Source organism: Rattus norvegicus, chromosome 10 (genome assembly GCF_036323735.1).
Source record: "Rattus norvegicus strain BN/NHsdMcwi chromosome 10, GRCr8, whole genome shotgun sequence".
Taxonomy (NCBI): domain Eukaryota; kingdom Metazoa; phylum Chordata; class Mammalia; order Rodentia; family Muridae; genus Rattus; species Rattus norvegicus.
The window spans coordinates 46,830,730-46,857,666 of record NC_086028.1 but is presented as its reverse complement, the minus strand read 5'-3'; the positions used below and the strand labels follow the sequence as shown (position 1 = coordinate 46,857,666).

Below are 26,937 nucleotides of genomic sequence, written 5' to 3'. Positions count from 1 at the left end.
GAGGAGGAGCAGGAGATAAACGAAGGTGGCCATGGGTGTTAATAGGACAATGGCACACAGAGAGGAGAGCCTGTGTCTGTAGAGATGTGGAAGCATTCAAGAGCAGGGTGTGTACCAAAAAAGCATAAACAGGAAGACGTGGCCCTGGGAGCTGGGGTGCTAGGCAGAGGCTATGGGTGGTGCGCTGCCCCATGATATGCAGGTGCTCCTTCTACCTCTACTTCCCACTTTAAGAGACTGGCAGTGGATGGGTGGGTGTAGAGGCCCCAAGCACTAGCACGGGGCCATAGGTAAGGCATAGCACCAGGCTTGGGAACAGGAAGCAAGGTGAGGGCCAGTAACGGAGGCAGCAGCAGGGACGATAACCAGGGGCCAGAGCCCTGGGTACTGGCTCTGGGAAACTGAGGCAAAGAGTCAGAGGGGCCACCAAGCCAGCTCAGGCTGGTGTGGTGTGTGTGTGTGTGTGTGTGTGGTGTGTGTGATACAGGGATTATTTCTCACAGATGATGTGGGCTGTGTTGTACCATCCGAGTGTCTACGAGCCTGTGGGGCTGAGATCGGCTGCTCCAACATTGCCTACCCAAAGCTGGTCATGGAGCTGATGCCGATAGGTGAGTGTCTACATCGTGTACAGAGGAAAGGTCCCAGTGAGTGGGGGTTGGAGTTGTGGGGTTCACTCCGTATCCTGCACGAGTCCCTGTGCCATCCAATCCACCAGACAGAAGCGCCTAAAAGCCCAAGCTTCCCACTTCCACTCTTCCTCCTTCTTCAGACCCCTTGGCTGGGCCCATCTTCTAAAGGTGGGGAACTTGGGGCTGGAGAGATGGTTTGTTGGTTGAGAAGATCCTCTTGCAGAGGATCTGGGTTTGGTCTCCAGCACCTATATGGAGACTTACCCGTTAACTCCAGTTCCAGTGGGTCAGACCTTCTCTACTGGCTTCTGAGAGCCCCTGCACATGCATATGATAGACATAAACCTAGGCAAGAAAGTATGTCTACACATAAAAGAAATCAGTCTTAAAATAGGAAGGCTGGCTAGGTGAGGTGACAGAGAGCATATGTGTCCCTTCTGCAGAAAAAATGCCTATTGCCTTCTCATGACCTTAAACTTGGGCCCAGGATGACATGCAAATGGAACTGCCCTGCTTACTCCTTTGAGATCAGGAGTCCAGGACCCTGAGCACCCATATTTACAAGAATGAGCGCCCCCAAAGATTCCTGTTCCAGTAAGAAGAGCCATGAGCAGGCTTTGGCTTTTCCCATAGTTCTTTGTGGTAGCCATGCTAATCAAGCATTGGGCAGTGAGCTCCCCAGCCTAGGAGGTGTGCAAGCAGAGCAATAGCCTAGGGTTGGGGGCAGTTTCACCGTAAGCCCAGATCTATGAGCCCTATCTGGATGCTGAGGTCCTTCCTTCCTCCCTTCTTCCTTCCCATAGGGCCAACCCCAGATGTGGTGGATACACACACCTAGGAATAGACCTTGGCTCTGCTATGTGCCAGAGGAGTTATGTAGAGCATGTCACTTCTCTGCTTGGCGCCTGATGTCCTCACATGGGATAATGAGTCTACCCACCTAAAAGGTTGCTGCCAGGATTAAGTCTAATGACACAGGGACATTGCCTGGCACAGGGCCTGACCATACTGTGGACTCCCACCTCAGGCTTCCCACTTCCCCTCCCATACTGAGCCAAGGACTCAGCCTAGCACTGACATAAACTTGTTGGGTCTCTAGTCCTTTCTAGGCCTTGAGCTCCCTGTCTGAGAAATGGGTACAATAAACACCAAGTCCATCCACTTCCTAAATACCAAGGAGGACAGGGCAGGTAAATGCTGGGGAAAACATACTTAGCTCACTTTCCTTTGGGTCCCATCCTAGCCTGCCTGAGTAGTGAACACAGTAGGTCATAGGATACCTGGAAGTCATACTGCAGAACTGAGGTCAGGCTGCACCTCCACCACCCCTTTCTAGGAGTGGAAGGTAGAGGCAAGGCTTCTGTCTGCTGAAAAGGAGGGAACACATAGGAGGCGACCAGACTGAGCACCTCAGCACTGAGTGTTCTGAGCCTGGTGGAGCCCATAAATCACAAAATGGTGCCTTGCCTAGCCAGGGACCTCTCACTCCCAGGAAATAGTAGGGTGGATTTCTTATGCCCCTCCACCAAGGCTCTTTCCCAGAGACAAGAAGTAATCCACCATGCCTGCTGGAACTTGCTGTGTACAGGAAGTGGTGTAGCAGGGAGTTCCAGAGAGTAGGTCACTGTCCGTCCAGGTGTGGCCTTCCAACACAGGGTCCCATGCTTACTTCCCCTGGCCCACCATTCTGCCCCTGTCACTGAAACTCTTAGGCTCCCCACTCTCAGGCAGGTCAGATCCTCCCTCCAGTGAAGTTGGGACAAGAAAAGCGGTTTGTCAGTTCAGGATCTGCAAAAGGTAGACACCAGAACTGAGAACAGCCCAAGCACTGAGCAATTACTTCCGGGCTTCAGGCTCCACTGCCCTTTCAGAAGCCTCCCACCCCTGCCATGGCTGCACCTTGAGTCCTGCTCACTCCCACTATCCTCTGCTTGCCCCCTCCCAGCAGTGCGGGGTTCACAGTGGGGGCTCTGTTCTGTCCTCAGGTCTTCGAGGCCTGATGATAGCCGTAATGATGGCTGCACTCCTGTCGTCCCTGACCTCCATCTTTAACAGCAGCAGCACACTCTTCACCATGGACATCTGGAGGCAGTTTCGGCCCGGTGCAGGAGAGCGGGAACTGCTGCTGGTGGGACGGTATGGGAAGGCAGGCAGGGACTTCCACACTACTGCCTCTGGGGTCCTCACCAGATTTGGGTTTTGAAGGATTCATAGGAATTTGCTATGCAGGGAAAGAAAGAGGCCAAAGTATCTGGGGTACATTTGTTATCCTGAGCTGACCCCCAGTTATAGGAGTCAGCTTCCCCAACTACACCAGAGATCTTCCTGAGCCTTCTGGTTTGCTCAAGCTACCCTAAATGAATCCCAGAGCTAATCCTCAAACTGGTCACACCCAGGCCACAAGGGTGCCCCTGCCTCAGGCCTCTGCCGACCTGCTCTTTCCTCCTGCCACTCAGTTTTAACTTCTATGGCCTCTGCTAAGAGTCCTATCCTCTTTAGAAAGAGCACTCCTCACTGTGCTCCAGATCACCGCCAGATACCTCCCTCAAATGAAGGACCATGATATGTCCAAAGGAGCCTCCCTTCAGGACGCTGCGGCCCTACCCCTGTGCTTGGCCCGGTGTGTGGTGGGACAGGCCAGGGCAGTGGTCACCCAGTGTGCCTGCTCCTTTCCCACTAATGAAGCCTTCCTCTTGGAGCCTGGCTGCCAGGCCTGGGGCAGGGGCTCTCCCAGTAGTTGCCCTGTGATGCAAGGCAGTCAGCTTCTGTGAGAAGAGCCCTGTTGGGGCACGCCTGAGAGCCTGGGAGCCCGGGTGTCATGAGCTCATCTGCAGGCAGAAGGCCTCTGGCTTTTGTAGCAGCTCAGGTTCTTATCTACCAGATCTGGTCACATGACTTCTGGCCACCTGTTTACTCGGGCCTCTCTGCAGCTGCTGTGTGACCAGAGGCTAGTCCCTCAGAGACAGCTCTTTCCTCGAAAGAAACCCCTTCAGATTCCCATCTCCTGGGCACTCAATCTGGACATCTCCCTGTCCCACAGTGGGCACCCCATTCTCTGGTTTGGGACCGTAGTGGCCCTAGCAGCCTGGCCAGTGGCCCTCACACCTCCTGTCTCCCCGGTCTCCCCGAGGCTGGCTCTTCATAGTTGTTCTTACTGTAAGCCCTCGGAGAGCTGTCGCAGGTAGCTGAGTTGGGGTGTTGTGGACGGACAGCGATGCCCTCTTCTTTACTTACTTCCCTGCTGCCCCATTCTGTCTCTTCCCTTAGTTTTGTGTCTAGCTGGGCAATATGGAGGACTCAGGTCCCCCTCCGCCCCAACACATACTGCGCTAACCTAGGAGGGATTGAAGAACGTGCCCCTGGAGGCTGTTTTAGGAAGAGGCAGCAGCCTTGAGTCCGTAGTGAGAACACAAGGCCCAGGAGCTGCTAGGCCCTCGGGCTGGAGGGTGGAGGGAGTGTGGTGGAGGCCCCTGGCTTTGAAGAGGCCACGCCCAGCCGTGCGCCAGTCTAAGGGTTAATTAGCCTCAATCAAAGCGGCACCTCCTCCTTCTGCCACCCTCTCTCCCCCCAACCCCCCCCCCACCCCGCCTGGCTAGATGCAGACCCACCCACCTGCACACAATTCTCAGTCCTGCATGGTGCAGGCTTCACCCACCATACTTCTGGGTGAGGGGGGAGAGAATTCAGCCAGGTGGGAATGATTCCAGCACTAGTAGGGTGGTTCAACCTTCGAGGACTCACCCCCGCCAAGGCTCCCAGACCCACACTGCCCCTGGGTTCTCTCAGGCGTGGGGTGAATGGGAGGGGGTGAGTAGCTGCTTGCAAAGCCAACTCCAAAGTACCACAACCCTCCAGCAAGGCCTTTGGAGGAGCGAAGTGCCCGCAGACCACTAGTGATTGGGGTCACCCGCCAAGGAAGGACTGAGGGCAGAGAGCCAAGGGCTGGGATGGTGCTGTTTCCGCCAAGAAGTCAAAAGATCCATGAGTGTTCTAAGTCCCTCCAGGCTGGCTCAGATGGGAGGGCCACTGTGTCATTCACTGTCCCCAAATGCCTGATGAGCTCAGGAAAACTGTGCGGGACCCAAGTATGCGCATGCCTGTAGATGTGGCACATAGAGTGGAGAAGACAGGAGCAGAGCTGAGTGACTAGCAGGGAACCATGACAGGAAAAGGAGCAAGAGCTACTAGTTCTCAGAGGGATCCAGAGGCAGGTCTTGGGGAGCAGGGCAGCGGCGGGGACTGGGGGTGGGGTGCAGAGCTGAGGCAGGGCTGGCTCTGCTGCCTGCAGGCTGGTCATCGTGGTGCTCGTCGGTGTGAGCGTAGCCTGGATCCCGGTCCTGCAGGGCTCCAACAGCGGTCAGCTTTTCATCTACATGCAGTCAGTGACCAGCTCGCTGGCGCCCCCTGTCACCGCCATCTTCCTCCTGGGCATCTTCTGGAGGAGGGCCAATGAGCAGGTGGGTGGCACAGACAAATTCATAGGATTCCCTTAAGGGTACCCTGCAAGTCCTTTGAGATCTTCCTCTGTCTCTCCTTTTCCCAGGGGGCCTTCTGGGGCCTGATGGCCGGGCTGCTGGTGGGCGCCCTGAGGCTGGTCCTGGAATTCCTGTACCCGGAGCCCCACTGCGGCCAAATAGATACCCGGCCATTCCCCCTCGGAAGCATACATTATTTGCACTTTGCTATCGCCCTCTTCTTCCTCACCTGTGCTGTAATGGCCGCCGGGAGCCTACTGAGCCCGCCCCCTCAGCAAAGACAGGTGAGGCAGTTCTGTCTCCTGATCCCAGTTACCACAGGCCTAGTTCCTGACCTGTCTCTGTTGGATTCCTGACTGCTTACATCCGGCTCTCTGCCCCTTTCTGACTCCAGATAGTCCCACGGTTGACTCCTAACCCTTCCTGGCCCAGACCTTTGTCTTTGTTTGAACTAAGTTTCCTTCTTTAACTGGCCAGCATCTTCTCTAGGGCTGCTCTGTCCTTACACATCTCTTGTGCCTCTTTCACTGCAGATTGAAAACCTCACCTGGTGGACTCTGGATCCGAACTGGTCCTTAAGAACTAAAACAGGTAAGTGGGTAACCCTGGCATTATTCCTCACCCCACCCCAGGCTGGGGCTTGAAGTATGGACACTGAAGTATAGTCTTCATCCCTCACTGGCCTACCTTAACCTCCTCTAGGTGATGGCCAAACACCCCAGAAACGTGCTTTCTGGACCCGCGTGTGTAATGTCAATGCCATCTTCCTCATGTGTGTCAACATTTTCTTCTATGCTTATTTTGCCTGATGCCGCCATCACACCAATGGAAAGGAGGGAGCTTCAAGTCCTCAGGACCACCTTCCTTCCTTGGTTGGACATGGAGGCCCCAGGAAGCAGAATGTGCCCACAGATATACAGTGGGCCAATACCAAGTGTCTGACTAATCCAGCAGACATGGAGCTCTGAAAATATGGTGGAGAATCATTTCAAAAACAGCACGAAAAAAGTCAAATATGAGGGAGAAAGAGTGACATCCACTGGTAAATGTTTTATTTTGAATATGGCAGGTACAGGTTGGGAGCTTAGGGTATGCCAGGCTCATAGCTTGGAGGGTCTTAGAACAGCCCTGGACTCACCACAGAAGTTCTCTCTCTGTCTCTCTTTCTTTCTCTGTCTGTCTGTCTGTCTGTCTGTCTTCCCCAAAGCCCACCAGGCCTTGCCAAGTCTGACTCAGTATTCCCAATCTGAAGGTGCTCTGACTCTGGGTAGCAGCAGCTCAGGATTCCTCCATGGCCAGGCACCACCCCCTTGCACTGTACATTCACTTGATGCCAGCTGTCTGGCTGTTCCTCCTGAACCTGCATAGCCAAGGCCTCCAAGCTGGGCTCTGCCTGTAGCCAACAGGAAGGGACCCACTGCATTGCTTCCATGCCTATCAGGCCTCTTCCAACAGGATTCACCTCTATATAACCTCATTCCAATGCTGGTGGGCAAGGCCAGGAGGCCCCAAGCTGTTGGAGTGGGAGGAACTTTGTACTCTTATGGAAGTTGACATTGCTCAGGGCTAAGCCAGTTCCCAGTAACTTGCACAACCTGAAAGGCCTTTGGAAGATGGGCAGCAGATGGCTGCTCAAGGGAAGCACTTTCTGAGCTGGGCCCAAGCCATTAGCAGTTGGTCCTCAAGTCTGGAGAGGATGGGCCTTGTCAATGGCAGGTGATAGCACAAACCCAGAGACCAATGGGAAGCAGTCAGGCCAGAAGCCTCTGCTCCCAGCCTGGTGGTGACCAACATCGGTCCTGGTTAGTGTGAAGAATCTGAGCCCAGAGCATCGCTCCTCTGGTCTTGTGGGGTCACAAGTGTACCGGTTGCACATAGCTCCGTGGGAAGAAGCCCAGGCGCCCGCCTGCCCGGCCCCGCCACCAGTGTGGGTCCTCACACTCCACAATTTCGACAATGTCACCTCGGCGGAGGCTGAGCTGAGATGGGTCCTGTGCCGAGAAGTCAAACTGAGCCTGGGCAAAGCAAGCCCGGGGCGGCTGTGGAGAAATAGGGGGCAGACTAGTCAGTGGCCTTTGGAAGCAGCAAGCTGTCTGTCCCTAGAAGCCCCACAGGAGGAGTGAGCTCCTACAGGGAGGAGTGGAGGCCATGGACCCTCTGCTGCTCAGGTAGCTGTGTGGAACTTAAGTCCTAGGCCTCAGGTGGGACTTGGTTAGGCTCCTGATTCTCTCTGGGTCCTGCTTCCTACCTTTGGGCCCACATGCACGTGGTAACTGATGCCAGACATGGAGGTGCTTCATGGCTTAGAAATTGCTAAGGAGAAGTTTCTGCCACAGCCCCCTCAGGCTTTTGAGAGTGGGAACCCTGCTCCTGCTCTCTGCTCTCGGGTCTGGGTCTTGGACGTGGCATCGGCTCATCTCTACCTCTTCGGCCCCAGTGTCTCCCCTACTGTCCTTGCCAGGCACCTGCTGTGCCCTGCACAGCCTCTCTGCCTCTGCTGAGCCTGCAGAACTTCAAAACCTGATAGCATCACTGGGCTCTGCCCAGGAAGGAAGAAGCTCACCCTGGCCCCTGCCAATAGGTGACCCCAGGGCTCTGGCAGAGCTAGTACAGGGCGGTATGGGTCAGCCTTTCCCTTCTACCAGGCTGGCCTAGGTGGTAAGCAGGAGGAGTCGAGGTTTGGGACACTGAGTCTCAGAAACCAAGAGCTTCCAGCTGACCTTAGCTCACCAGGCTGGGCATTGGAGCCATGTAGGCACTATTAGGGGCTTGGGGTCTCTGAAATCACAGTGTATCTCTCCTGGTAAAGCAAAGCCGTCCTACTGAACCGAAGGAAACTAAGACCCAGCTAAGGGTTGAAATGACTCACACACACACACACACACACACACACACACACACACACACACACACACACACACACACCCAAGCCACATAGCAGGCTATCAGGAAAGAGGAGAAAAACACAAGGCCTGGTTGTACGAAGTTGGACAGCCCTCCTCAAGCCTTGGCTGGAGTCGCACTCCCCTCCCTCTCCACAGCGCTAGAGTTCAAATATGTCCAGATCTTGATTTGCCCGAGCCTCTAAGCAAAACACAGCGCTGGGTTAATAACCTGGCCAGCCGGTGTCATCATGCTAATGAGAGTGAGAGCTGCTGCTGGCTCCTTGATGAAAGGGCAGGCTGCTGGCTCCTTGATGAAAGGGCAGGCTGCTGGCTCCTTGATGAAAGGGCAGGGGTGGATGGATCTCCCTACATGCCAGGCCCAACCCAGCCTTGTCCCTGTGGGTCACACTGCCCAGATCCTGTACAAGTTCAGCTCCTCCTCGGGGAACAGAGACCAGGAGTTCCCATGAGCTGGCTCGCTCTCAGTCTTAGTTTCCTCATCTGTATAACGGGAGGAGCGAGGTGCTCCTACTTCAGAGTACCAGGTTCATCCCAGCAGTTGGGAGGCTCAAGTAGGAGGGTCACTATGAGATCTCAAGGCCCATCTGTTCTACATGGTGCATCCCAGGCCAGCTAGAGATACAGAGAAAGACCGTGCCTCAAAACAAAAATCCTGAAGCCAAAACCCAAGTCAGGGTGCATAGAGCGGCTCAGTGTGCGGGACTCAGCAGGTGTCCATACATGCATTCAGTAACAAGCATCACTGAGCACCTACTGCACACCCCAGATGACTTCACTCTGTGTTGGCCAAGTGGAGCCTCTGCACCGTCCCCACCTTCTACCCTGTCCTTCCCCCTTGGCCTGCCCTGTCCTTGACTCCTGTAGGGACCACACTCATGTCACTTTGGCGACCTGGGCTCCTGGGGAAATGGAAGGAGGTGCCCCGCAGACCCAGGACGTCTAGTCCTGTCTTTACCTTGATCAGCGGCTGCTCATCACACAGGAAGATCTGCCGCCTCTTAGCGATGGTGGTGGTTCGGTAGAAGTCAACCAGCTCGTTGAGGGAGTTGAACTTCTCCTCCCACAGGAAGTACTTCCCCGAGGCCTCTCGAAGCACTTTGAAGTGCTGCACCTGGTCGCCATAGCTGCGGGGAGGGGGACCCAACACCTCAGACCTGCCCCCACCTTTGGAGCAGGCCCCGTTCTGGGAAGATCTGGAGTCAGAGGAGGCAAAGATAGCAGGAGCCATCCTGGCATCGGGATGTGGGACTCAGGGTACGGGTGCTAGACAAGGCCCCTTCCTAGCTGTGTGGCTTCAAGCAAGTCATTTAACTTCTCTGAATCTCTGCTTCCGTGTAGAGGTAACAGTTCATTCAGATAAGAAAGCTGAAAAAATGTTGGCTGGCTTATTGGCATCACTGGGCACCTCTGAGTCCTCTCTCACCTCTTCAGCATCCCCTCAGAGTGTTGACGTCCTCCCTCTTCCCCGCCTCCCTTCCCCTTCCCCCCTCAGTCCTCACAGTACTCTTGGGATTGAGTCCCAAGACCATCCTGACTCCCACCAGACTGTACCTATGAGAGACACTCAGATCTTCTGAATATTCCATGTCCTCAAGAGACCTCTACGGCTGCCATTGCCTTCATGATAAACCCATGATAAATCCTTAGATTCAAGGGCTGGCTTCTTGTCTTTGCTGGCCTCTCTGACACCAATAGCCCCTTTCTTTGCTCAGCCTTTCCAGCCAATGCCACCAAACTCTACCAAGTCCCAGTCCCTCTAAACCACCCTGTTATGGACCTGTCTGGGCCTAGTTAACGACCTGTTGCACACCAGGACAGCCTGCTAGCACGAGTGAACAGAATGGCAGCTATGAGCTCTGGGACCCCTTTCCTGTCACAGGGTGGCTGGTCCTGCCTCCTGGCCCAGTGCACAGTAGGGAAACTGAGACCTGAGTGCAGCCGCAACCTGTTCAGAAATCCACAGGAAGGATGGGTGGGGCTGCCTCTCATCAAAAAATGCTCACAGAAGCTCTCTGATTGATTACTGGAGGTGACAATGGCAATTGTCACTCCCATTGGGACAATATGTCCCAGATACTCCAAATGCGGCCTGCTCCCAGGGCTGTGTCCTCCGGAGAGACCAACCCCCTCCTGAATTCTGTAGCCCCACCCCAAGGCCCTCGGTCTCTCACCAGCCCCAGGGCCGGGCTGCTTCATGGAGTTAACAGTGGGGATTTAGGATGAAGGCAGCACTTGGAATCCGAGGACACTCCCTGCCCAGCCCAGTCTAAAGTCTGGAGAGGGCATCAGCTCACACCTGTAACCCCAGCAGGGTTTGTAAGTCCAGTTTGAGGCCAGCCTGGACTACATAAACAAGCATCTCTCTCTTGGCCTTGGCCTTCCAGTAGGAAAGAATTCTTGCATTCCTACTCATGCTCAAGTCCCTGATAAACTGCCCCGTTCTGGAGAGCCAGTATCACAATCCTCGTCAGGGTCAGGGTTCAACTTGGATCCCTGCATCCTCACTGATGAGACTTATTGCTCACAAAATTCATAAAGGCTTGCATACAGGCACCAGAATGGAGGGACGGAGCTCCCCTGAGGGTCCAAACAGCTCTCTATGCCTTCACAACCTGGATCAAAGAGCCACCCTGAGGGCCGCTCACCACAGACTTTGCTGAGGGCTTTTCCATGGGGGCTGGCCTTGAGCCAGTCCTACCAGCAGCTACAGCCTAGCTGTGCTCCTTTGGAAGGGCCAGTTTCCCCCAAAGGAGGCTTCGGCCAGAGGCTCCACCAACCCTGAGACTCAAGCAAAACTGCTATGAGCTGACAGAACAGTGCTTGCAGTGACTAAGCTACAGAGGCTGAGGGTTGGCAAGGGACAGTAGGTCCCCCTCTCTGGCCTCAGCTGTAGCTGCACAGGGAGGGGTCATTATGAGCAGCAGGGTGATTGTGGCTAAGAGTGCAGAGACCCAGAACGGCAAGATAGGGTGGGGCAGGGCAGGTTCTGGACTCCTAAATACCTGTTCCTCCATAAACAGCCCAGAGCCTGAGGCTTGGAGAATTTTGCAGAGGAATGCTCTTGGATCCCATGGGAGAACAGGGGGACAGGGCGTGGGGCCAGGAGTTCTAGAACTTTACAACCTGTCAGCTGGGACATCTTCAGGGCTGGGCAGTGTCACAGTCAAAGCTATATGTGACTTGTCTTGTTCTTTCTGCCCAGAGCTGCCCCTGTTTCCCAGCTAAGGAGGGCTGTCTGTGTGTGTGTGTGTGGGGGGGTGTCAGTCCCTCTATGTCACCATCCCACACTGCTCATCAGGACCCCCCTATCCTCCCCCCCCCCCCAATCCCAGAGCTGAGTTCTGGAGAAGCGGCAGCACTGGACTCCTGGTGTCTGCAGTATATCCTAGTACACTGTCTTTACCTATTCCCCCTCTGTGGAGGTGACTGTCTGCCCCTTGCTGGGCAGCACTTTGTGACCCTGACCCCAACCCCCACTTCGACTGTGCTGTGCCTGGTCCCTGCATCAGAAAACTCAAGGTCTTAGTCAGGCCAGTCTCGCTCAGCAAGTTTTTCCTGCCTAGTTCTAGCAGCAGCAGCTAAGAGGGGAGCCAAGGTTAGGTGGGCAGGAACCCATGCTCCCATTTTCCCAGCCAAGGCTCACACTGGGCCAGGTCTGGGCACTCACTGCTCTGCCCATCGGGGAACAAAGGCAAGCAGCACACACAGGGAGGACAGGGAGGACCTGGGAAGGTCTCTGCGTTTCAGAAAATGGTCCGCCAAGACACAAAGCTCAGTAGCAAGTTTCTCACCCTTTCACGTGTCAGCTTCCTTACCTGAACACTGGGCTGGGGCAGCCACAGCCTTGATCATTTTCCCCAGCCCCCACTAGGTCCAATCCTGTGCTCTTCATCACTGGAGCAGCACTCAGTGAACAAGGACCTTTATCCTATTTTGTGATGGCCCCAGAAATAGGACCCAGTTCACAATGGGTGCTCTGTGTCTGATGGTATAGACAAGTGTGTACTAACCCCAAGCCACCCAGGGCCAGAAAGGAAGCAGGACACTTTAATTGGAATCAATCTCCCATCAGCCATGACAGAAGAGTCTTAGAGGCCTAGATGGGATTATGAAGGGAAAGTTAGGCAGACAGGTGCCAGCCAATGGGCTCAAGGGGTCAACTCTCTGAAACCTGCTGGATGAACTGGATGTGACTATTGGCATGGTTCAGCACCCAAGGCCCATAAAACCACCTGTGACAACTTCATGTGCCTTGGCATGAACTCGTGGGAGGCCCATGCCAGGGAGGGTGGAGGATTCCTATACTCTATGTTGTCAGGTTGACCTCGGGATCACAGGTAAGGTATGACCACCAAGAGAGGACCAGAGCCTGAATGAAGTCATACATCAGTCCCAAGCAAAACCAGCGAGAGACCAGGGCTCCCAGTATCTCCAACCAGTTTGTCTTTCAGAGAGCCCTGGGCAAGAGCAATGGGGCTGCAAGTGGTCTCTGAATAGGGAGCTCCTCTTCAAGTCCACCTTGGGCCACAGCTATACAGTGTAAAAAGCTCTGTTCACACCAATGCCTACCTTATGAACCTTAAGCTGAGGTTCCCAGGATAACCTGCCCGGATTTCAGGGCTAGGGAATATCCGAGCTGGGACTCACTCCTGTTCTAGGAGTCAGTGTCAAGATTCCTGGCCCAGCCTTGGAGGAAGCAAGGGTGGAGATGGCCACCTGGTGGCCCTAAGTGCAATCTCAGGGCCGAGCTGTGGAAGCTCTGGCCAGCCAGGTCTAACGTGGGTGGGTGCCCCATGACTTCTTGAGAAGAGACTGGTGGGTGCGTGCCAGGGTTTCTTTGCTCACCGTGCGTTGGCTGAGCTGGCCTACTGTAAAACTCTCCCAGAACACTGCCACTTCCCCTTCTGTTAACATCTAAACAGACCTCACTGTACAACCTGATTGGATCTTCACACATACTGTTTCCTGTGTCTGGCACCTTCAGACCTCGGCAGAGCTCTCACGCATGCTTAAGGCCTGGCCCTGCTGCCCCTTCTCCTCCTGGAGTATGTCCTCTGTGGACTTCCTTCTGCACCTGCTCATGGTGGAGCTTCTGGGTCTATGTCTATCTCACCATGCTTCCTGGCTTCTCCCATGCTTTCCGGCAAGAAAGCTGGAGAAGGTGTTGGGGGGGCCCTCCTGGAGTAGCCAGCGGCTGCTGCATGGTTACAGTGGCCGCTGAGCAACTGCAGGAGACAGAACATGTGATGTGTGGCCTTAGAGCAGTAGCCCACCCTGGGGTCAGCCTTGCAGCTCCACGGGCAATCGAAGCAGAAGAGAGGAACGGCAGGGTCTTCACACACTGCTCTTAGCCGAGGTATGTCTGTTATGGAAAGCCACTGGCCAGAAGTCAAGCCAGAGGTCAAGCCTGGCCTGGGAGCAAGCATTCTTGGAGTCATCGATAGGGCACACCTTCCTCTCTCCCTTTAGCACAGTAGCATGTTCCATTCCACTCCTCCAGGCACAGTCAGGCACAGAGTCCTGAACCATGTCATTAGGCCCTGACCTCACTCTCTCCCTCCGAAAGTCCCTCCTTCTCACAGCCATCGGGAGGGGGGGGTGCTGCTATGGATGGAACTTCTTCATTCCCTTCCCCCCTCAAAGCCCCTCATGGTTCCCTACTGCTCTGAGAGAAAACCCAGGCTGCTACCAGTCCGTGTGGCCCTCCTCCCTCTGAGTGTGAGCCAGGCGGGCTCCACACCTTGTCCCTGCTGCTCCCGCCATGTGGCTTTGGGGTCCTTGCACAAAACATCCAGAACATCCCACCTTGGGGCTTTGCCCCACAGCTCCCTCTGCCTAGAAGTCTCCCCTGGGCACCAGGCAGAAGATTCCCTCCCAGCTCAGAGACCCTTCTCTGATAACCCCTCCCCCAATAATGTGTTTCCTTGTTTTCTGTCCCCACAGCACAGCCATTTTTGTCCCCTCTAGTGTTGTTTCCCCAGCTACAAGCCAGCCTGGCCCAACTTAGAAGTCAATAACCTGCCAGGGTTGGCAGCCAGGGGCTGACCCTGCTGCCCTAAGCCACCAACACCAGCACCCAAAATGCTTTGGCACTTTTTTTTTTTTTTTTTTTTTTTTTTGGCCAGGCACTGTCTTATACGGTCTGAGTTCCTCCCTATGGAGTAAATACAGCATTCTGCTTTAGGTCTACTGACTCATTCTTACAATGACCTATTTTATCTACGAGGAAACAGGCTCGGCAGGGTTAAGTAACTGGTCCTGTGCCACAGGGCCACAAAGTGACAACATCAGAATTAGAAGTACCTGGCCTCAGAGTCTGTCCTCTCAACAGCACCATCAACAACACTGTCATCAAGTGGGACCCTGTCAGCAGCACTTTCTAGGGACCCATCGGGCATCCTCTTTTTTTTTTTTTTTTTGGAGCTGGGGACCGAACCCAGGGCCTTGTGCTTGCTAGGCAAGCGCCCTACCACTGAGCTAAATCCCCAACCCCCCATCGGGCATCCTGCTCCATCAACCGAGAAGCCTCCAAGCTCCACTGCTGATCAAGCAAAGAGGTCTGGCCCTCTGACTGCCACCCGAGGCTGCACCCAGGCTGCTCTCAGAGGGTCCCTGTGCTGAGACCACTGTTTGCTGAGCCCTTTACCCAATCAGTGGCCCTGCCAGGCCTCCTCCCCACCTCCGCCCACTCTGCCCTGGAGCTCACTTCACAGAAACTGAGAACTCGCCAGGGGAACTCTCGCTTTCCCGGATCAGGAAGGCTCCTAGGTGGTTGCGTTTCATCAGAGTCTCTTCAGCCAGCTGTCGGGAAATCCTGCCTGAGTACCACCTGTGGGGAGAAGGGACAATGTCAGCAGGTATCCGTTAGGTCCGGTTGGTGGGCCTCATTCCCTCCTCAGTGGTATCGCTGTGGCCATTTTACCCGTGAGGAAATTGAGAAATGGGGAAGAAAATCAAGGTCACCTAGGAGAGGCAAACCAGAGCTGAGGCAACCTGCCCCTGCTGTTTCCTACCAGGCCAGGCAAACCCACACCCAAGATAGAAAAACTAGAGTCAGGCGCTCTGACAGCAGGCACGCCTCAGTCTGACTTGCAGAGGAGATTATCTTTCCTTTTTAAGATTTATTTTTTATTACTTTTTAAATTACATGTATTATATATAGGGGGTGGGGTATATGCACGTGAACCCAGAGAGGGCGTGTGGTCTCCTAGAGTTGTAGTTCCAGGGGGTCGTGAGCTGTCTAATGTGAGTGCTGGAAACCAAACACGGGTCTCCTGCAAGAGCAGCGCGCACTCTCAAACTTATTTATTTACTTGTGGGCACATACATGTTCAGGAATGTACATAGTACATATATGTAGGTTAGAGGACAACATGTCAGTTCTCCCCTTCCACCGTTCGAGTCCCGGGGGCTGAAATCCAGTCACTGGGCTTGTCAAAAAAAAAAAAAAAAAAAAAAAAAAAAAAAAGCGCCTCTAATCACTGAGCCATCTCGCTGGCCCAGTACAGAGTTTTAAAAGTTAAAAACCGTAAAATTGTGCTAGGGTGTGAGTCAGTGGAGTGCTAGCCTGGCATGTGCGAGGCTCCATAGAGGAAGGGTTCACTTGCTTGAAGGACAGACAGTTGAGGGAAGTTCTAAATCTCAGTTCTCACCACTCCACCTTTTTGACTCTACCATGTTGCTTCTTGGACTGGGGTAGAAACTGAAACCCAGGGAAGACTGGGGTCTCCTGTGAGGCTGCTTAATGAGTGTGAGGTTTACCCACACACAGCTGCCCTGGCAGGCTTTCTGTCCCTCTCAGGAGGCTCGTGAAGGGCCTCCACCAGCAGCTATAATCCCAGTCTACTTCTTCAGTGGTCCTGGACAAGCCGCCCAGTCTCTCTGCTGGTCTATAAGGTGATGGGTTTTATTGCTGTTTGCTTCTGAGACAGGATTTCTCTGTGTAGCCTTGACTGTCCTGGAACTCGCTCTGTATACTGGGCTGCCCTCAAACTCAGAGCTCCATCATCTGCCTCTACCTACCAAGTGTTGGGATTAAAGGCGTGTGCCACCACCACCCAGACTATAAGATGATGTTAATAGTTCCCCCTAGGCAGACAGTGGGCAGTTATAGGAACAGCTGAAGGTGTTTCTTCTTGCCGCTTTCACAACATGCTTCATACCCCACCTCCCACACACCCCTGGGCTTATTCTGTCATCCCTGGCAAACTTCTCTTTGACCCTCCAGACCCAGGGGCTTTGGCTGTTGCTGAGGAGCCCTCCCTGCCCCTACAATCACCTCACTGCCCTCCAACTTCACGGAGAATATTGGGTCTGCATCTCTAGGTCCAGGGGCAGAGGGCATCCTGGGACTCAGGGGAAGAGTAGGCCTGACATAGGCAGAAGCCTTCTAAGACTATAGCCCCCTCTCTCCCCACCACCACATTCAGAGCCTTCACGCCCAAGAGGGGGTGGCCCTCACAGCTGTTTTGGGCGAGGGAAGGGCCTAAGATGACCAAACTGGGCCAGTACTCAGCAGGCCCCTTAGGATCTGGTGAGGACCAAGCACAGTCAGGTGGTTAGACTGCCTTCCAGACACCAGGGGCTTGGGTTCCTTGACTCTTGAGAATCCTGATGAACCCTCCTCTGTCCTGGCCCCATGACAGCCTGACTGAGGAGGCCCTGGGTCAGGTCTGTTTAGCAATTCAACCTCTACTGCCTTCCAACCTCTGCCTTAAGCCCTCCCTATGGCCACCCAGGCCTGAGCTCCTGCATGCCCCAGACCTCGCCTGGCTGGCTCACAGGAAGCATGCTATGTTTTGTCTCTTCATCTGTGTCCTCCTCCTCCTCCTACCTCTGGGTGGTGGTAGTGGTGGGGTGTGTGTGTGTGTGTGTGTGTGTGTGTGTGTGTGTGTGCGCGCGCGCGAGCGCGCGCGCATGTGTGTATGGGGGGGGGGGGGGTTTGCCAGGCAGGAAAGCCAGCAGAGTGGTTAGGGATGGGGACCCAGAACAGGGCTATACACAGCAGAGGAAGCCAGAGGTGGTAATGAGGTGGTAGTGGGTTTGGAAACAAGCAGAAAAATGACAAAGAGGAAATACCCTTTGGGTTCCCCCTCCCTGCCCATCCTGTACCTCCTTCCCTTCCACCCAGCCACACAGCACAGCTCCCACCTTCGGACTGAGCTCCACCCCTGGCCCAGCACCCCCATGGCTCTCTGCTTCTCCCCTGTACTAAAGGTTCTGCACATCACTTTCCTTGCCTCCTTCTGGCTTCTGGCTTCCTCCCTCTTTCCACCTTCCCCCCCAAATGCAACCATCTCCTATACATCCCTCAGCATCTCACTTATTGCCACCTTTTCTGAGAGGCACCTTGATGCTGTCTGCCTTTCTACGTATACTTTCTGTGCCCTGCGTATCCCACAGTTCTGATCCCCTGTCCTTGTGTCTGGCTCCCTGGAACCAGACCAATAACCCAGATGCCATTTAAGGTCTATCCAGTTGGTGTTCAAGGATCGTTTAGCTGCCCAGACTTTCTGAGAGCAATACTGGATGCCATCTGCTAAGAGCTTGACCTAGGTCCCAGGCCTGAGACATCTGACCCCAAACTGTACTTCTAGCCTATCCAAGTCCCAGAGCAGTCAGCCAGTATCCATCTTCTTGGGGTGTGTTGTACCCAAGGCCATCCCAAGCAGCTTGGCTCTGGCAAGGCAAGGTGGGGTTGCATAGCCTCCAGGTGGATGGTGGCAGTGGTGACTACTCACGGGTGTGGCTTTACACGGATGTAGTTCTTGGGAACAAAACCCTCGGCTCCTCGGAGCTCGGCCTTGTACCAATTCTGATCATCGTCCATGTTTAGGATCTGCAGAGAGGAGCAATATGTTTACTTGGCTGCCTGCTGAGGCCATGCTGTCTGCAGCAGCTCCCAGGCCTTTCCCAGAGGACAGAGCCCTGGATGAGGACCTATTTCATCTCACAGGCCAAGTAGACATCTACAGGAGGCCTGTGCCTCCTGGTGAGACAGCTGAATCTGGGCAGGTCTGGGGTTAGTGTATGGGCACTGTGGCCTTTGTACTCTTCCATCCAGACTCCTCTGGGCCTCAGGGAAAGGGAGCAGACTTGTGCTCCTTGGTTCTTGACTGACCTGTGTTTGTAGGAGCCCAGAGCAGCTAATCAATGGCCACTGAGGTATGATATGATATGATGCATCAGAGAGCTCCAATAGGTGGCTACCTTGGGTCACATGTATTTAGTGTTTGGGATGACAGTGAGGATCAGGAACAGTGGGACAAACAAAAGATCCCATGTTCAGATGAAGCCAATTCCCAGAGTCAGGCCCAAATGCTTGGGCCCCACAGATCTCCTCCAAGTCTGTGGCCCTGTCACCCCAGGTGAAGTAGCTGGAACTGGGTGGAGAGTCACTGCGTGAGCCACTGAAGGGTAGAAAGCAGGTCTAGGGAGGGGGCAGTACCCTCCATTCCATGGGTATGTTTGCCCTGTGTCACTCCTGTTCTCAAGCAAACTGAAGAGGCTGATATCACCAAGCACTGTTTCCCACACAGGCTTAGAGAAGGAGTGAACCTGGTCAGGGCAGCACAGCATACACGGACCCTACAGTTAGTATGGTGCTTTGGCAATGCTGGTCTTGGGGGCCTTGGCACACTGGCTTTCACCCTACTGGACTCTGCCTTGTCCCTAGAACCAGGCCTGAGGCCCTTCTCTGGTTAGGAACAGCTTGCAGAGCTGACTTGTCTCTGCACCAGGGCAATAGAAACGGGGAAACTGATATGTCTATATGTCTGTATGATCTGCAAGTGAGAAGCAGTAAAAGGATGGACTTGTTCCTCAGTCCAGTCCTGAGCTCCCACTCCCAGGGAAGCACTGAAGCCAGGCTGAGCCCTTCCTTCCTTCCTGGCCTGAAGAAGGTCAGCAGGGCTGGACAGAAGGAAGCAGATAGCTGGACAGATGGAAGTGGGTAGCTGGCTCAGGAACACTTTCACTCTAAATGAAACAAAAGTTCCCCAGTGTGCCAGCGCTCAAGAAAGAAATCCTAGCCAGTGCACTTGAACTCTGGCTACCTCCATTGTCTCCAGGGATTTGGCTCCAGCACTAACTCCAGACATTAACTTGTCTGTTAATGGGCATAGCTGTGGCCAACTATGCAGGTCTCATACTATAGTTCCCACGTGACCACTGTGTCCCTAACCCGGCCATGTGCTGTTCTGCCTCCATCCACCTCTTTGTGCAGACCAGGGATGCGTCTATGCTACCCTGCTGAACTCTTACTGTTGGTGGAGCCCTGGACCTTTGGAGATGTGGGACACACACACACACACTCTCTCTCTCTTTCTCTCTCTCTCTCTCTCTCTCTCTCTCTCACACACACACACACACACACACAGATACACACACACACTCTCTCTCACTCTCACACACACACACACTCTCTCTCACACACACATACACACAGATACACACACACTCTCTCTCTCTCACACACACACAGATACACACACACTCTCTCTCACACACACACAGATACACACACACTCTCTCACACACACACAGATACACACAACACTCTCTCTCACACACACACACACTCTCTCTCACACACATACACAGATACACACACTCTCTCACACACACACAGATACACACACACACTCTCTCTCACACACACACAGATACACACACACACTCTCTCTCACACACACACACAGATACACACACACACTCTCTCTCACACACTCTCTCTCTCTCACACACACACACACACACATACACACACACACACACACACGGGAGATGCCTGATTTACAGAAAAAGAACAGCTAGTTTAGTGACCCATGCCTGTCTCTCCAGCACTTAGAAGGCCAGGGCAGGAGGATTTCAGAGTTCCAGGTCTGTTTGGACTACATGGTTAGCCCCTGTTTGTAGTTCTCCACCCTTCAACAGCAAAAGGAAAAGAAAAAGAAATCAATGATGAAAAGATAGAGGGGCAGTGTCCAAGGTAGAGAGAATAGGAGGACAGCCAGGGCAGAGACTTTGAGATGGACCCATCTATGACTCCTTGAAAAGAGGACATGGGTTTGAGGAGCATTGCACTAGCTCCATGACAGAGGGGAGGGGCGGGGAGATATGCTCAGAGTCCAGGCAGAAGTCCAGAGCTGGAGGGATCCAGGGAGGCTCCTAGGGTGCACAGTGCCATCAGCTTCCCAGGGAGATAGCAGTCTGAGTCCCTGGGACAAGCTATTCATGGAGGGGTGTGTGTGTGTGTGTATGTGTATGTGTGTGTGTGTGTGCGTGTGTGTGTGTGTGTATGTGTATGTATGTGTGTAAGAGAGAGAGAAGAGGGGGAGGGAAGGGAGGAAGAGAGGGACAGAGGAAGGGAGGAGAAGGGAAGGGAAAGGGGGAGGGGAGGGGGAGGGAGCACAGCACCATGTTTCCTAGAAGGACATGCCTGCCAAAGAGGACCTTCATCCCTGTTAAGAGTCACTCAGGGCCACACGTCCTGAGAAAGCCTATGGTCTAGGGGGTTTCCACCTACATTTTCTGAGCAGCACCTGGAGAGGAAGTTGTATCCCACCTGCAAGCTGGCACCACTTGGTGTCACATAGTAACACCCACCGCAGCCCAATAGGGCAGGGGCTGGACACCAGCACACAGTGTAGCCCTGGCCAGAGAGGAAGAGAGCTGCAGTACACAGGGCTGTAACGTTTCTAAGCTAACAACAGCAGGGAGAGACTAAAGTGAGGAACGGAAACACTCTGGGGTCAAATTCAAAACGATGCCAAAAGTCTCAGAATGACGATACTGAGTCGTAATTGTCACAATGTGTTAACAAACTGAAATGCATAGGAAGTGTGGTTGGGTGGTGGTCAGTAATAATGAATCAGTCCAGTTCATCGTGACCGTGGCTGGCAGCTGGCAGCTGGCTGCAACAGCGGGGACATCCGCTTTAATCTGGGCATTTTTCCTGCCAGTCTGCACAGGTCTAAAGCATAGCCAGTTAAAATCAACCCAAAAGGGGTTGCAGAAGCAGCCAGTGCAAAGACCTTGAAGCTAGACCTAGAGGGAGTGTTTGCCCAGGATGCACAAGGTCCTGAGTTCATCCCTAACACCGAAAGAAAAAAGGGCCGGGCTCCAGCACTGAAGAGGTAAGGCAGGAGGATCTCTACAGGTTTGAAGCTAGCCTGGGCTAGTGAATTCAAGGTTAAGCCTGGACTTTACAAGGAGACCTTGTCTCAAAAACAAGAGAGAGGGCCAGGGAGATGGCTCAGCAGATAAAGGCACTTCCTGCAATGCCTGATGGCCTGGGTTTAATTCCTGGGACCCACATGGTGGCAGGGGAGAACTAAGTTCTACAAGTCGTTCTCTGACCTCTACAAGTGCACACACACACACACACACACACACACACACACACACACACACACACCACAAAGTATAATTTTACAAAGAGAAAGAAACATGCAAATAAAAAGAATGTGATTTTTGTGTGGACAGCCCTGACAGTTTTGTATGCGATTTCAGGTGCTCTGGGATGGGGACAATGGGCTTCAGCCCCACCCCCACCCAGCTGGTGCTGAGTCCCTCCACAGAGTAGTAGGTCTGCATACTCAGCCTCCTCGGTACGGTGATCATGGCTGTCCCACCACGCCCACTCAGGTTCACTTCTGTACCTAATTTGTGCTGTGTGCACCGCCAGAACGCCAGCTGCATAGAGGTGGCAATCCGTCTGCCTGGCTGTTTGCTTTCTCAGGGTTAGCTGGAGTCTAGACCTGGACCTGGGACCTGCTGTTAGATGCTTCGGAGTCCTGGCTGGTGGAAGAAAGTCTGTCTGGTTATAAAGGGAGTTTCATACAACCGATTGTTTTTCATTCATTCACTTTCCAATGCTATCCAGGCAATCGCTTCAACATCAGGAGTTCTGGGGCTACAGGGACATGTTATCCGGCCTAATGCAAAAATTAAAATTGTTTTTCTTCAAGACACAATTTCTCTATGTGTAGTCCTGACTATCATGGAACTTGCGATGTAGACCGGGCTGGCCTCAAACTCACAGAGTTCTGCCTGCCCCTGCCTCTCAAGTGCTGGAATTCAAGACACATGCCACCACCACTTGGCTCCTACTGCAAATATTTAAAGCTTTTTATGTTTTTAAGATATTCATCTAGAGGGATTGGGGATTTAGCTCAGTGGTAGAGCGCTTGCCTAGGAAGCGCCAGGCCCTGGGTTCAGTCCCCAGCTCCGAAAAAAAGAACCAAAAAAAAAAAAAAAAAAAAAAAAGAACCAAAAAAAAAAGATATTCATCTAGAGCAATGGTTCACAACCTGCAACCCCTTTGGGGGCCCAACGACCCTTTTACAAGTTCACCAAAGACCATTGGAAAACAGATATTTATATTACAATTTTCAACAGTAGCAAAATTACTGTTATGAAGTAGCAATTATGAAAATAATTCTATGGTTGGGGGTTACCACAACGTGAGAAACTGTATAAAGGGTCGCAGCATCAGGAAGGCTGAGAGCCACTGACCTAGATCATTATGGCACTTCACCCGCCTGCCACCCAAACAAGAAGGCACAAACCTCTCCACACTCAGTAACCTTGGAGGTTTTGTTGTTGTTCTCAAAAGCAAGTTGTTTTTAAAGTAAAGTAGCGCTGGATACAGTGGTGAACACAGTTGGGTACAGCGTGAGAGAGGGAGAGCCAGCCAGGGCTACATTGTGCAATTTCCACCTCAAAATAATAAATTATTTAAAATAAAATGCAATGAAATCACACAGCGTGGGCAGCAGACATCAGTCTCACACTGTTGTTGATACATCTGGGCAGGGACCCATTCACATTGTCTCTAGCAAGTTTCTGTTTATGTCTCTTGTCTGTTTTTCCGTGTGTGTGTGTGTGTGTGTGTGTGTGTGTGTGTGTGTGTGTGTGTAATCTAGAAGCCATTTAAAGCCAGGAATAGTGGCAAGTGCCTTTAATCCCAGCATTTGGGAGGCAGAGGCAGGAAGATCTCTGAGTTCAAGGCCAGCTTGGTCTAAACATAGTGAGTTCCAGGACAGCCAGGGCTACGTGGAGAAACCCTGTGTCAAAAAACCAAGCCAAACAAAACAAAACAAGACAAAAAGAGTTCTTTTCATATTATTGTCATTTAGGTTAGGAAGTTTTTCTTAGTCTGAGTTACTTTCAGGTCTCTTCTGCTCATCCAATAGGCCCAGACTCCTCTCTTTCCTCGCACACTTTAGTCAAACTCTTCAAACAGGTCAAGGTCCTGCTTTGAGAAGCGTTTGGGAGATCTGTTTCTGGACTCAGTGCTCCTTCTCCCCCAGGCTCTGGGCTTGGTGTTCCCTCTCCCCGAGGCTCTGGGCTCAGTGTTCCCTCTCCCCGAGGCTCTGGGATCAGTGCTCCCTTTCCCCCAGGCTGTGGACTCAGTGTTCCCTCTCCCCCAGCCCTCTCCCCCAGACTCTGGGCTCCCTCTCCCCTAGGTTCTTTGCACAGGCTGCACAAGCTGCTCTTTCAGTCCCCAGGTTTCCACACCTCTTTTGAGAAGTGCCCCGACTTCCTCACCTACAAGCAGCCCTCCCAACCCTCTGCCTCCTGCCTCGCTACCCATGCTCTGGTATGAAGCTTGGCTAAGCCTGGTGCCTATCAAAGGAATGAAGGGGGAAGCTGCTTCCCAAGGTCTGCCAACTACCCATAACCCCCTGAGCCTGACATGAGCCTCTTTTTCGTTCCTTCCACTCCCTCGCTGGAAGCCGACTATGCAAGCTGCTCCTACCTTGTGCTTTCAAGTCCCCACTGTCACAATTTCTGATGCGCAGATGGACCTCTTTCTCAGTAGACTCTTGGCAAAGTGATTCCCTGCTTGTTGGGAGGTTGTGAAGGGGGACACTATCACTCTGCACGCTAGGTACCCCAGGGACCTCACTGGTCCCTATGAGCTCAGGCCAGAATCTTCCACACGGCATCCCTACTTCTTGTGGGCTAGCTACCCTCTGACCTCAAGTGTGTGTGAAACATATACCCCATACCGATCTCCAGAGTAGCTGAGGCCTCCGAACTAAACTTGGATCTGGACAGAGTCTCCCACCCCAGGCCTTTCTGAAGACAAACTGATTGAGTGTGCACAGGACCCAGAGCCAACAGCTTAGGTAAACATAAGTACCAGCACCTTAGCTCAGAGAAAGGAGTATACAAAGGTATGCGACTGCTTTAGATCCATACCAACCTTTGAACCCCAGCTTAGAGCTTTAGACACCCAAGGGACTGAACAAAGACAGGCCCAAGAGTTAAAGCAATGGAGGTTGGCTCACGCTACACTACACACAGACAGACACCTTCCTGAGCCTCCCTCAACCAGGTAGTGGTCTTCCACACCCAAGAACTCCACTCTGAGCCTGGGACCCATGCACAGGATGGCTCTAAAGAGTCTGTCTCCATGCTTGAGTCTTGGGGCCAGGGCTCAGGGTAGTCGACACCTAGCCCTGTGCCTATTGCTCCAGGGGAGGGGGGTCATTAGAAGGGCAGTGGAAGGCACAGGATGAGCTATTAGCATCCCAGTGCCCATGATTCAGCATGGCCACTCTCCAAACCTTTACTGCGGCCCCTGGGTTCTCTTGTCATATGCAAACTTTAAGTTTCCCACATTCTGTGTATCTAATGACTTGGAAGGCCACCACCGTGATTCAGAGTGGCCCAGGTGAGAGCCAATGAAGTGTATCGTTCTATTTCCCCTTCCCCTCCATATTGCTTAATCCCAGCTATTTCAGCCCAATTAGATTAGGATGTCTGCTTATTTAAGACTTCCCCTCTCTTTCTCTCCCCCTCCCCTTAGCTCTCATTCTATTACTAATCTCAAAATTTGTCTTTTAAACTTCTTATTGAAAAAACAAAACTAGAAAAGTGTGGGACTGAAGCAACTCCCGCCAGGCCCTGTGGCGGCTGCCTCAAACTCTCACAGTGACCCCAGAGGAAGGATCACTAATAAACACTATTCCAATTTCCTATATGAGGAAAGTGAAGAGGGCAGAGGCAGCTAGCCTGAGCCTGTCCCTCACAGCCCGAGCCACCAGGACTATCTGGGGCACTGGTACCAACCTTGCCAACCCCGTTGGCCCACTCAGCCCAGCTCCAGCCCTCTATACCTTAAGCGTGTCCCCCTTGTTGAAGGCCAGCTCATCACTCTCGGTGGCCTGGAAGTTGTAGAGGGCCACGGACTCCATCCCACTGCCCCTGGGCTTCAGCCGAGGACCCAGCAGCTACAGCTTCCTGCTTCCTGCAGTTGAGGACCACTTCCTTTGTTTTGAGTATTTGTTCTTTTGAAGCTGCAGCCGGAAACTGCCCGTGATGGGGGAGAAACAGGAAGCAAAGACATGTCACTCTTGTCTTAGCTCAGAGAGCGGTGTGCTCACAAACCCACTTTGGCTGTGGGGGAGTCCCAGTGCCCCCATTACTGGATGATGCAGAGCCGGCTCGTGCTTGGCCTCTGTCTCTCGGCCTCTACATTTCTTATTTGTCTTAAATAGGGTTTCTATTGCTGTGAAAAACACCAAGACCAACAGCAACTTGGGAGGAAAGTAGGGTATAGTCTATCAGGAAAGCCAAGGTAAAAACCTGGAGGCAGGGGCTGAAGCAGAGACCACAGAGAAACAGTTTACTGGCTTGCTTCCATGGCTTACTCAGCCTACTCTCTTATACACCCAGAACCACCTGCCCAAGGGTGGAACTACCCATGGAGAACTAGACTCTTCCACACCTTACCAATCATTAATCAGGAAAACGCCCCCCCCCCCACCAAGCTTGTCTACAGGCCAATTCTTTCTTTTTTTTTTTTTTTTTTTTTTTTTTTTCCGGAGCTGGGGACCGAACCCAGGGCCTTGCGCTTCCTAGGTAAGCGCTCTACCACTGAGCTAAATCCCCAGCCCTACAGGCCAATTCTTAACTGAAGTTGCCTCCTTCCAGATGATCCTGGCTTGTGTCAAGTTGAAAAAAAAATCTAACCAGGACACTACTGGCACTTATAGAGATTCCTAAGCACCCACCACCTCAAACCCAAATTCCAGCCCACGTTCAAGACCCTTCCAACCATCTCCTCTCACCTGCTCCACACAGCTCCCTCAAGTACCCTCTTGGGTACTTCACCAGGCTCTGCCCCCTGTGGTGGGCACACCACCCTTTCCTGCTTGCCCAGGAAGCTCCTACTCACCTATCAAAACCTCACTTGTAAGGCCCCAGTTCTGCTTTAAACATTGGGAACCACCTGAGCTATCTGTAGTTTATGGTCTGATGGAATCACAACTAAATCATGGGATCGTTAAGGGCTGTGACATTGGTGCAGACAGCAGTCATCTGTAAACTCCAGTTTTAGAGGCTCTGTCCCCCTCTTTTGGCTCCTGTGAGCATCAAAAACACATGTATGTGCACAGACATACATGTAGTCAAAACATTCATAAACACACACATAAATCTTAAGAGAGGAAAGGCAGACTTTTAATACATAATATATATAAATAAAAACAAACATGTATATATAAATACACATATGTATGTTTGTTTGTGTGTGTGTCTGTCTGTCTGCATGTGATTTTTAAAGGCATTTCTCTGTGTGTCCCTGACTGTCTTAGAACCCGCTGTGTAGACCAGGCTAGTCTCACAGAGATCCACCTGCCTCTGCCTCTAGAGTGCTGGGATTAAAGCTGTGTTCCATTATGCCCAGCCATGCTTTTATATTTTTAAAGAGCATTCCAGTCTAAAATTTAATTAATTTAAAAAAATTAGAATACGAACAACTAGGTATATCAGACTGACATTGTTGAATAAATGCATTATTAATAATTCTCCTCCCCCTTTATTTCCACCCCCTCCCCAACCCCTCCTTCCTGATTTCATGTTACATGTGAACCCCTCTCTTCCTCAGAACCTCTTTTCACTCTCTCTCAG

The 26,937-nt window shown here is 52.7% G+C and overlaps 2 protein-coding genes across 4 annotated transcripts in view; one reads left to right on the top strand and one right to left on the bottom strand.

Moving 5' to 3' along the window:
* The window catches only part of Slc5a10 (solute carrier family 5 member 10), a 46,934-nt gene extending 40,794 nt beyond the window's left edge, over positions 1–6,140 (top strand). Inside the window, exons 10-15 of the mRNA NM_001107007.2 lie at positions 504–611; positions 2,618–2,768; positions 4,921–5,089; positions 5,176–5,391; positions 5,641–5,698; positions 5,810–6,140. Of these exons, the coding sequence (NP_001100477.1) occupies positions 504–611; positions 2,618–2,768; positions 4,921–5,089; positions 5,176–5,391; positions 5,641–5,698; positions 5,810–5,916 (809 nt within the window). The 3' untranslated portion in view covers positions 5,917–6,140. The remainder of the gene's footprint in view (positions 1–503; positions 612–2,617; positions 2,769–4,920; positions 5,090–5,175; positions 5,392–5,640; positions 5,699–5,809) is intronic.
* Positions 6,141–6,142: 2 nt separating this feature from the next.
* The window catches only part of Grap (GRB2-related adaptor protein), a 53,102-nt gene continuing 32,307 nt past the window's right edge, over positions 6,143–26,937 (bottom strand). The window contains exons 3-7 of one of the 3 annotated variants that reach the window (XM_063269509.1): positions 25,143–25,335; positions 17,754–17,851; positions 14,720–14,842; positions 8,969–9,206; positions 6,143–7,146 (exon numbers count right to left, since the gene is read on the bottom strand). In XM_063269509.1, the coding sequence (XP_063125579.1) occupies positions 6,961–7,146; positions 8,969–9,206; positions 14,720–14,842; positions 17,754–17,851; positions 25,143–25,220 (723 nt within the window). In that variant the 5' untranslated portion in view covers positions 25,221–25,335 and the 3' untranslated portion in view covers positions 6,143–6,960. Of the gene's footprint in view, positions 7,147–8,968; positions 9,207–14,719; positions 14,843–17,753; positions 17,852–25,142; positions 25,336–26,937 lie in introns of those variants that run through there. The other 2 variants (XM_039086467.2, NM_001025749.1) reach the window with 2 other exon arrangements.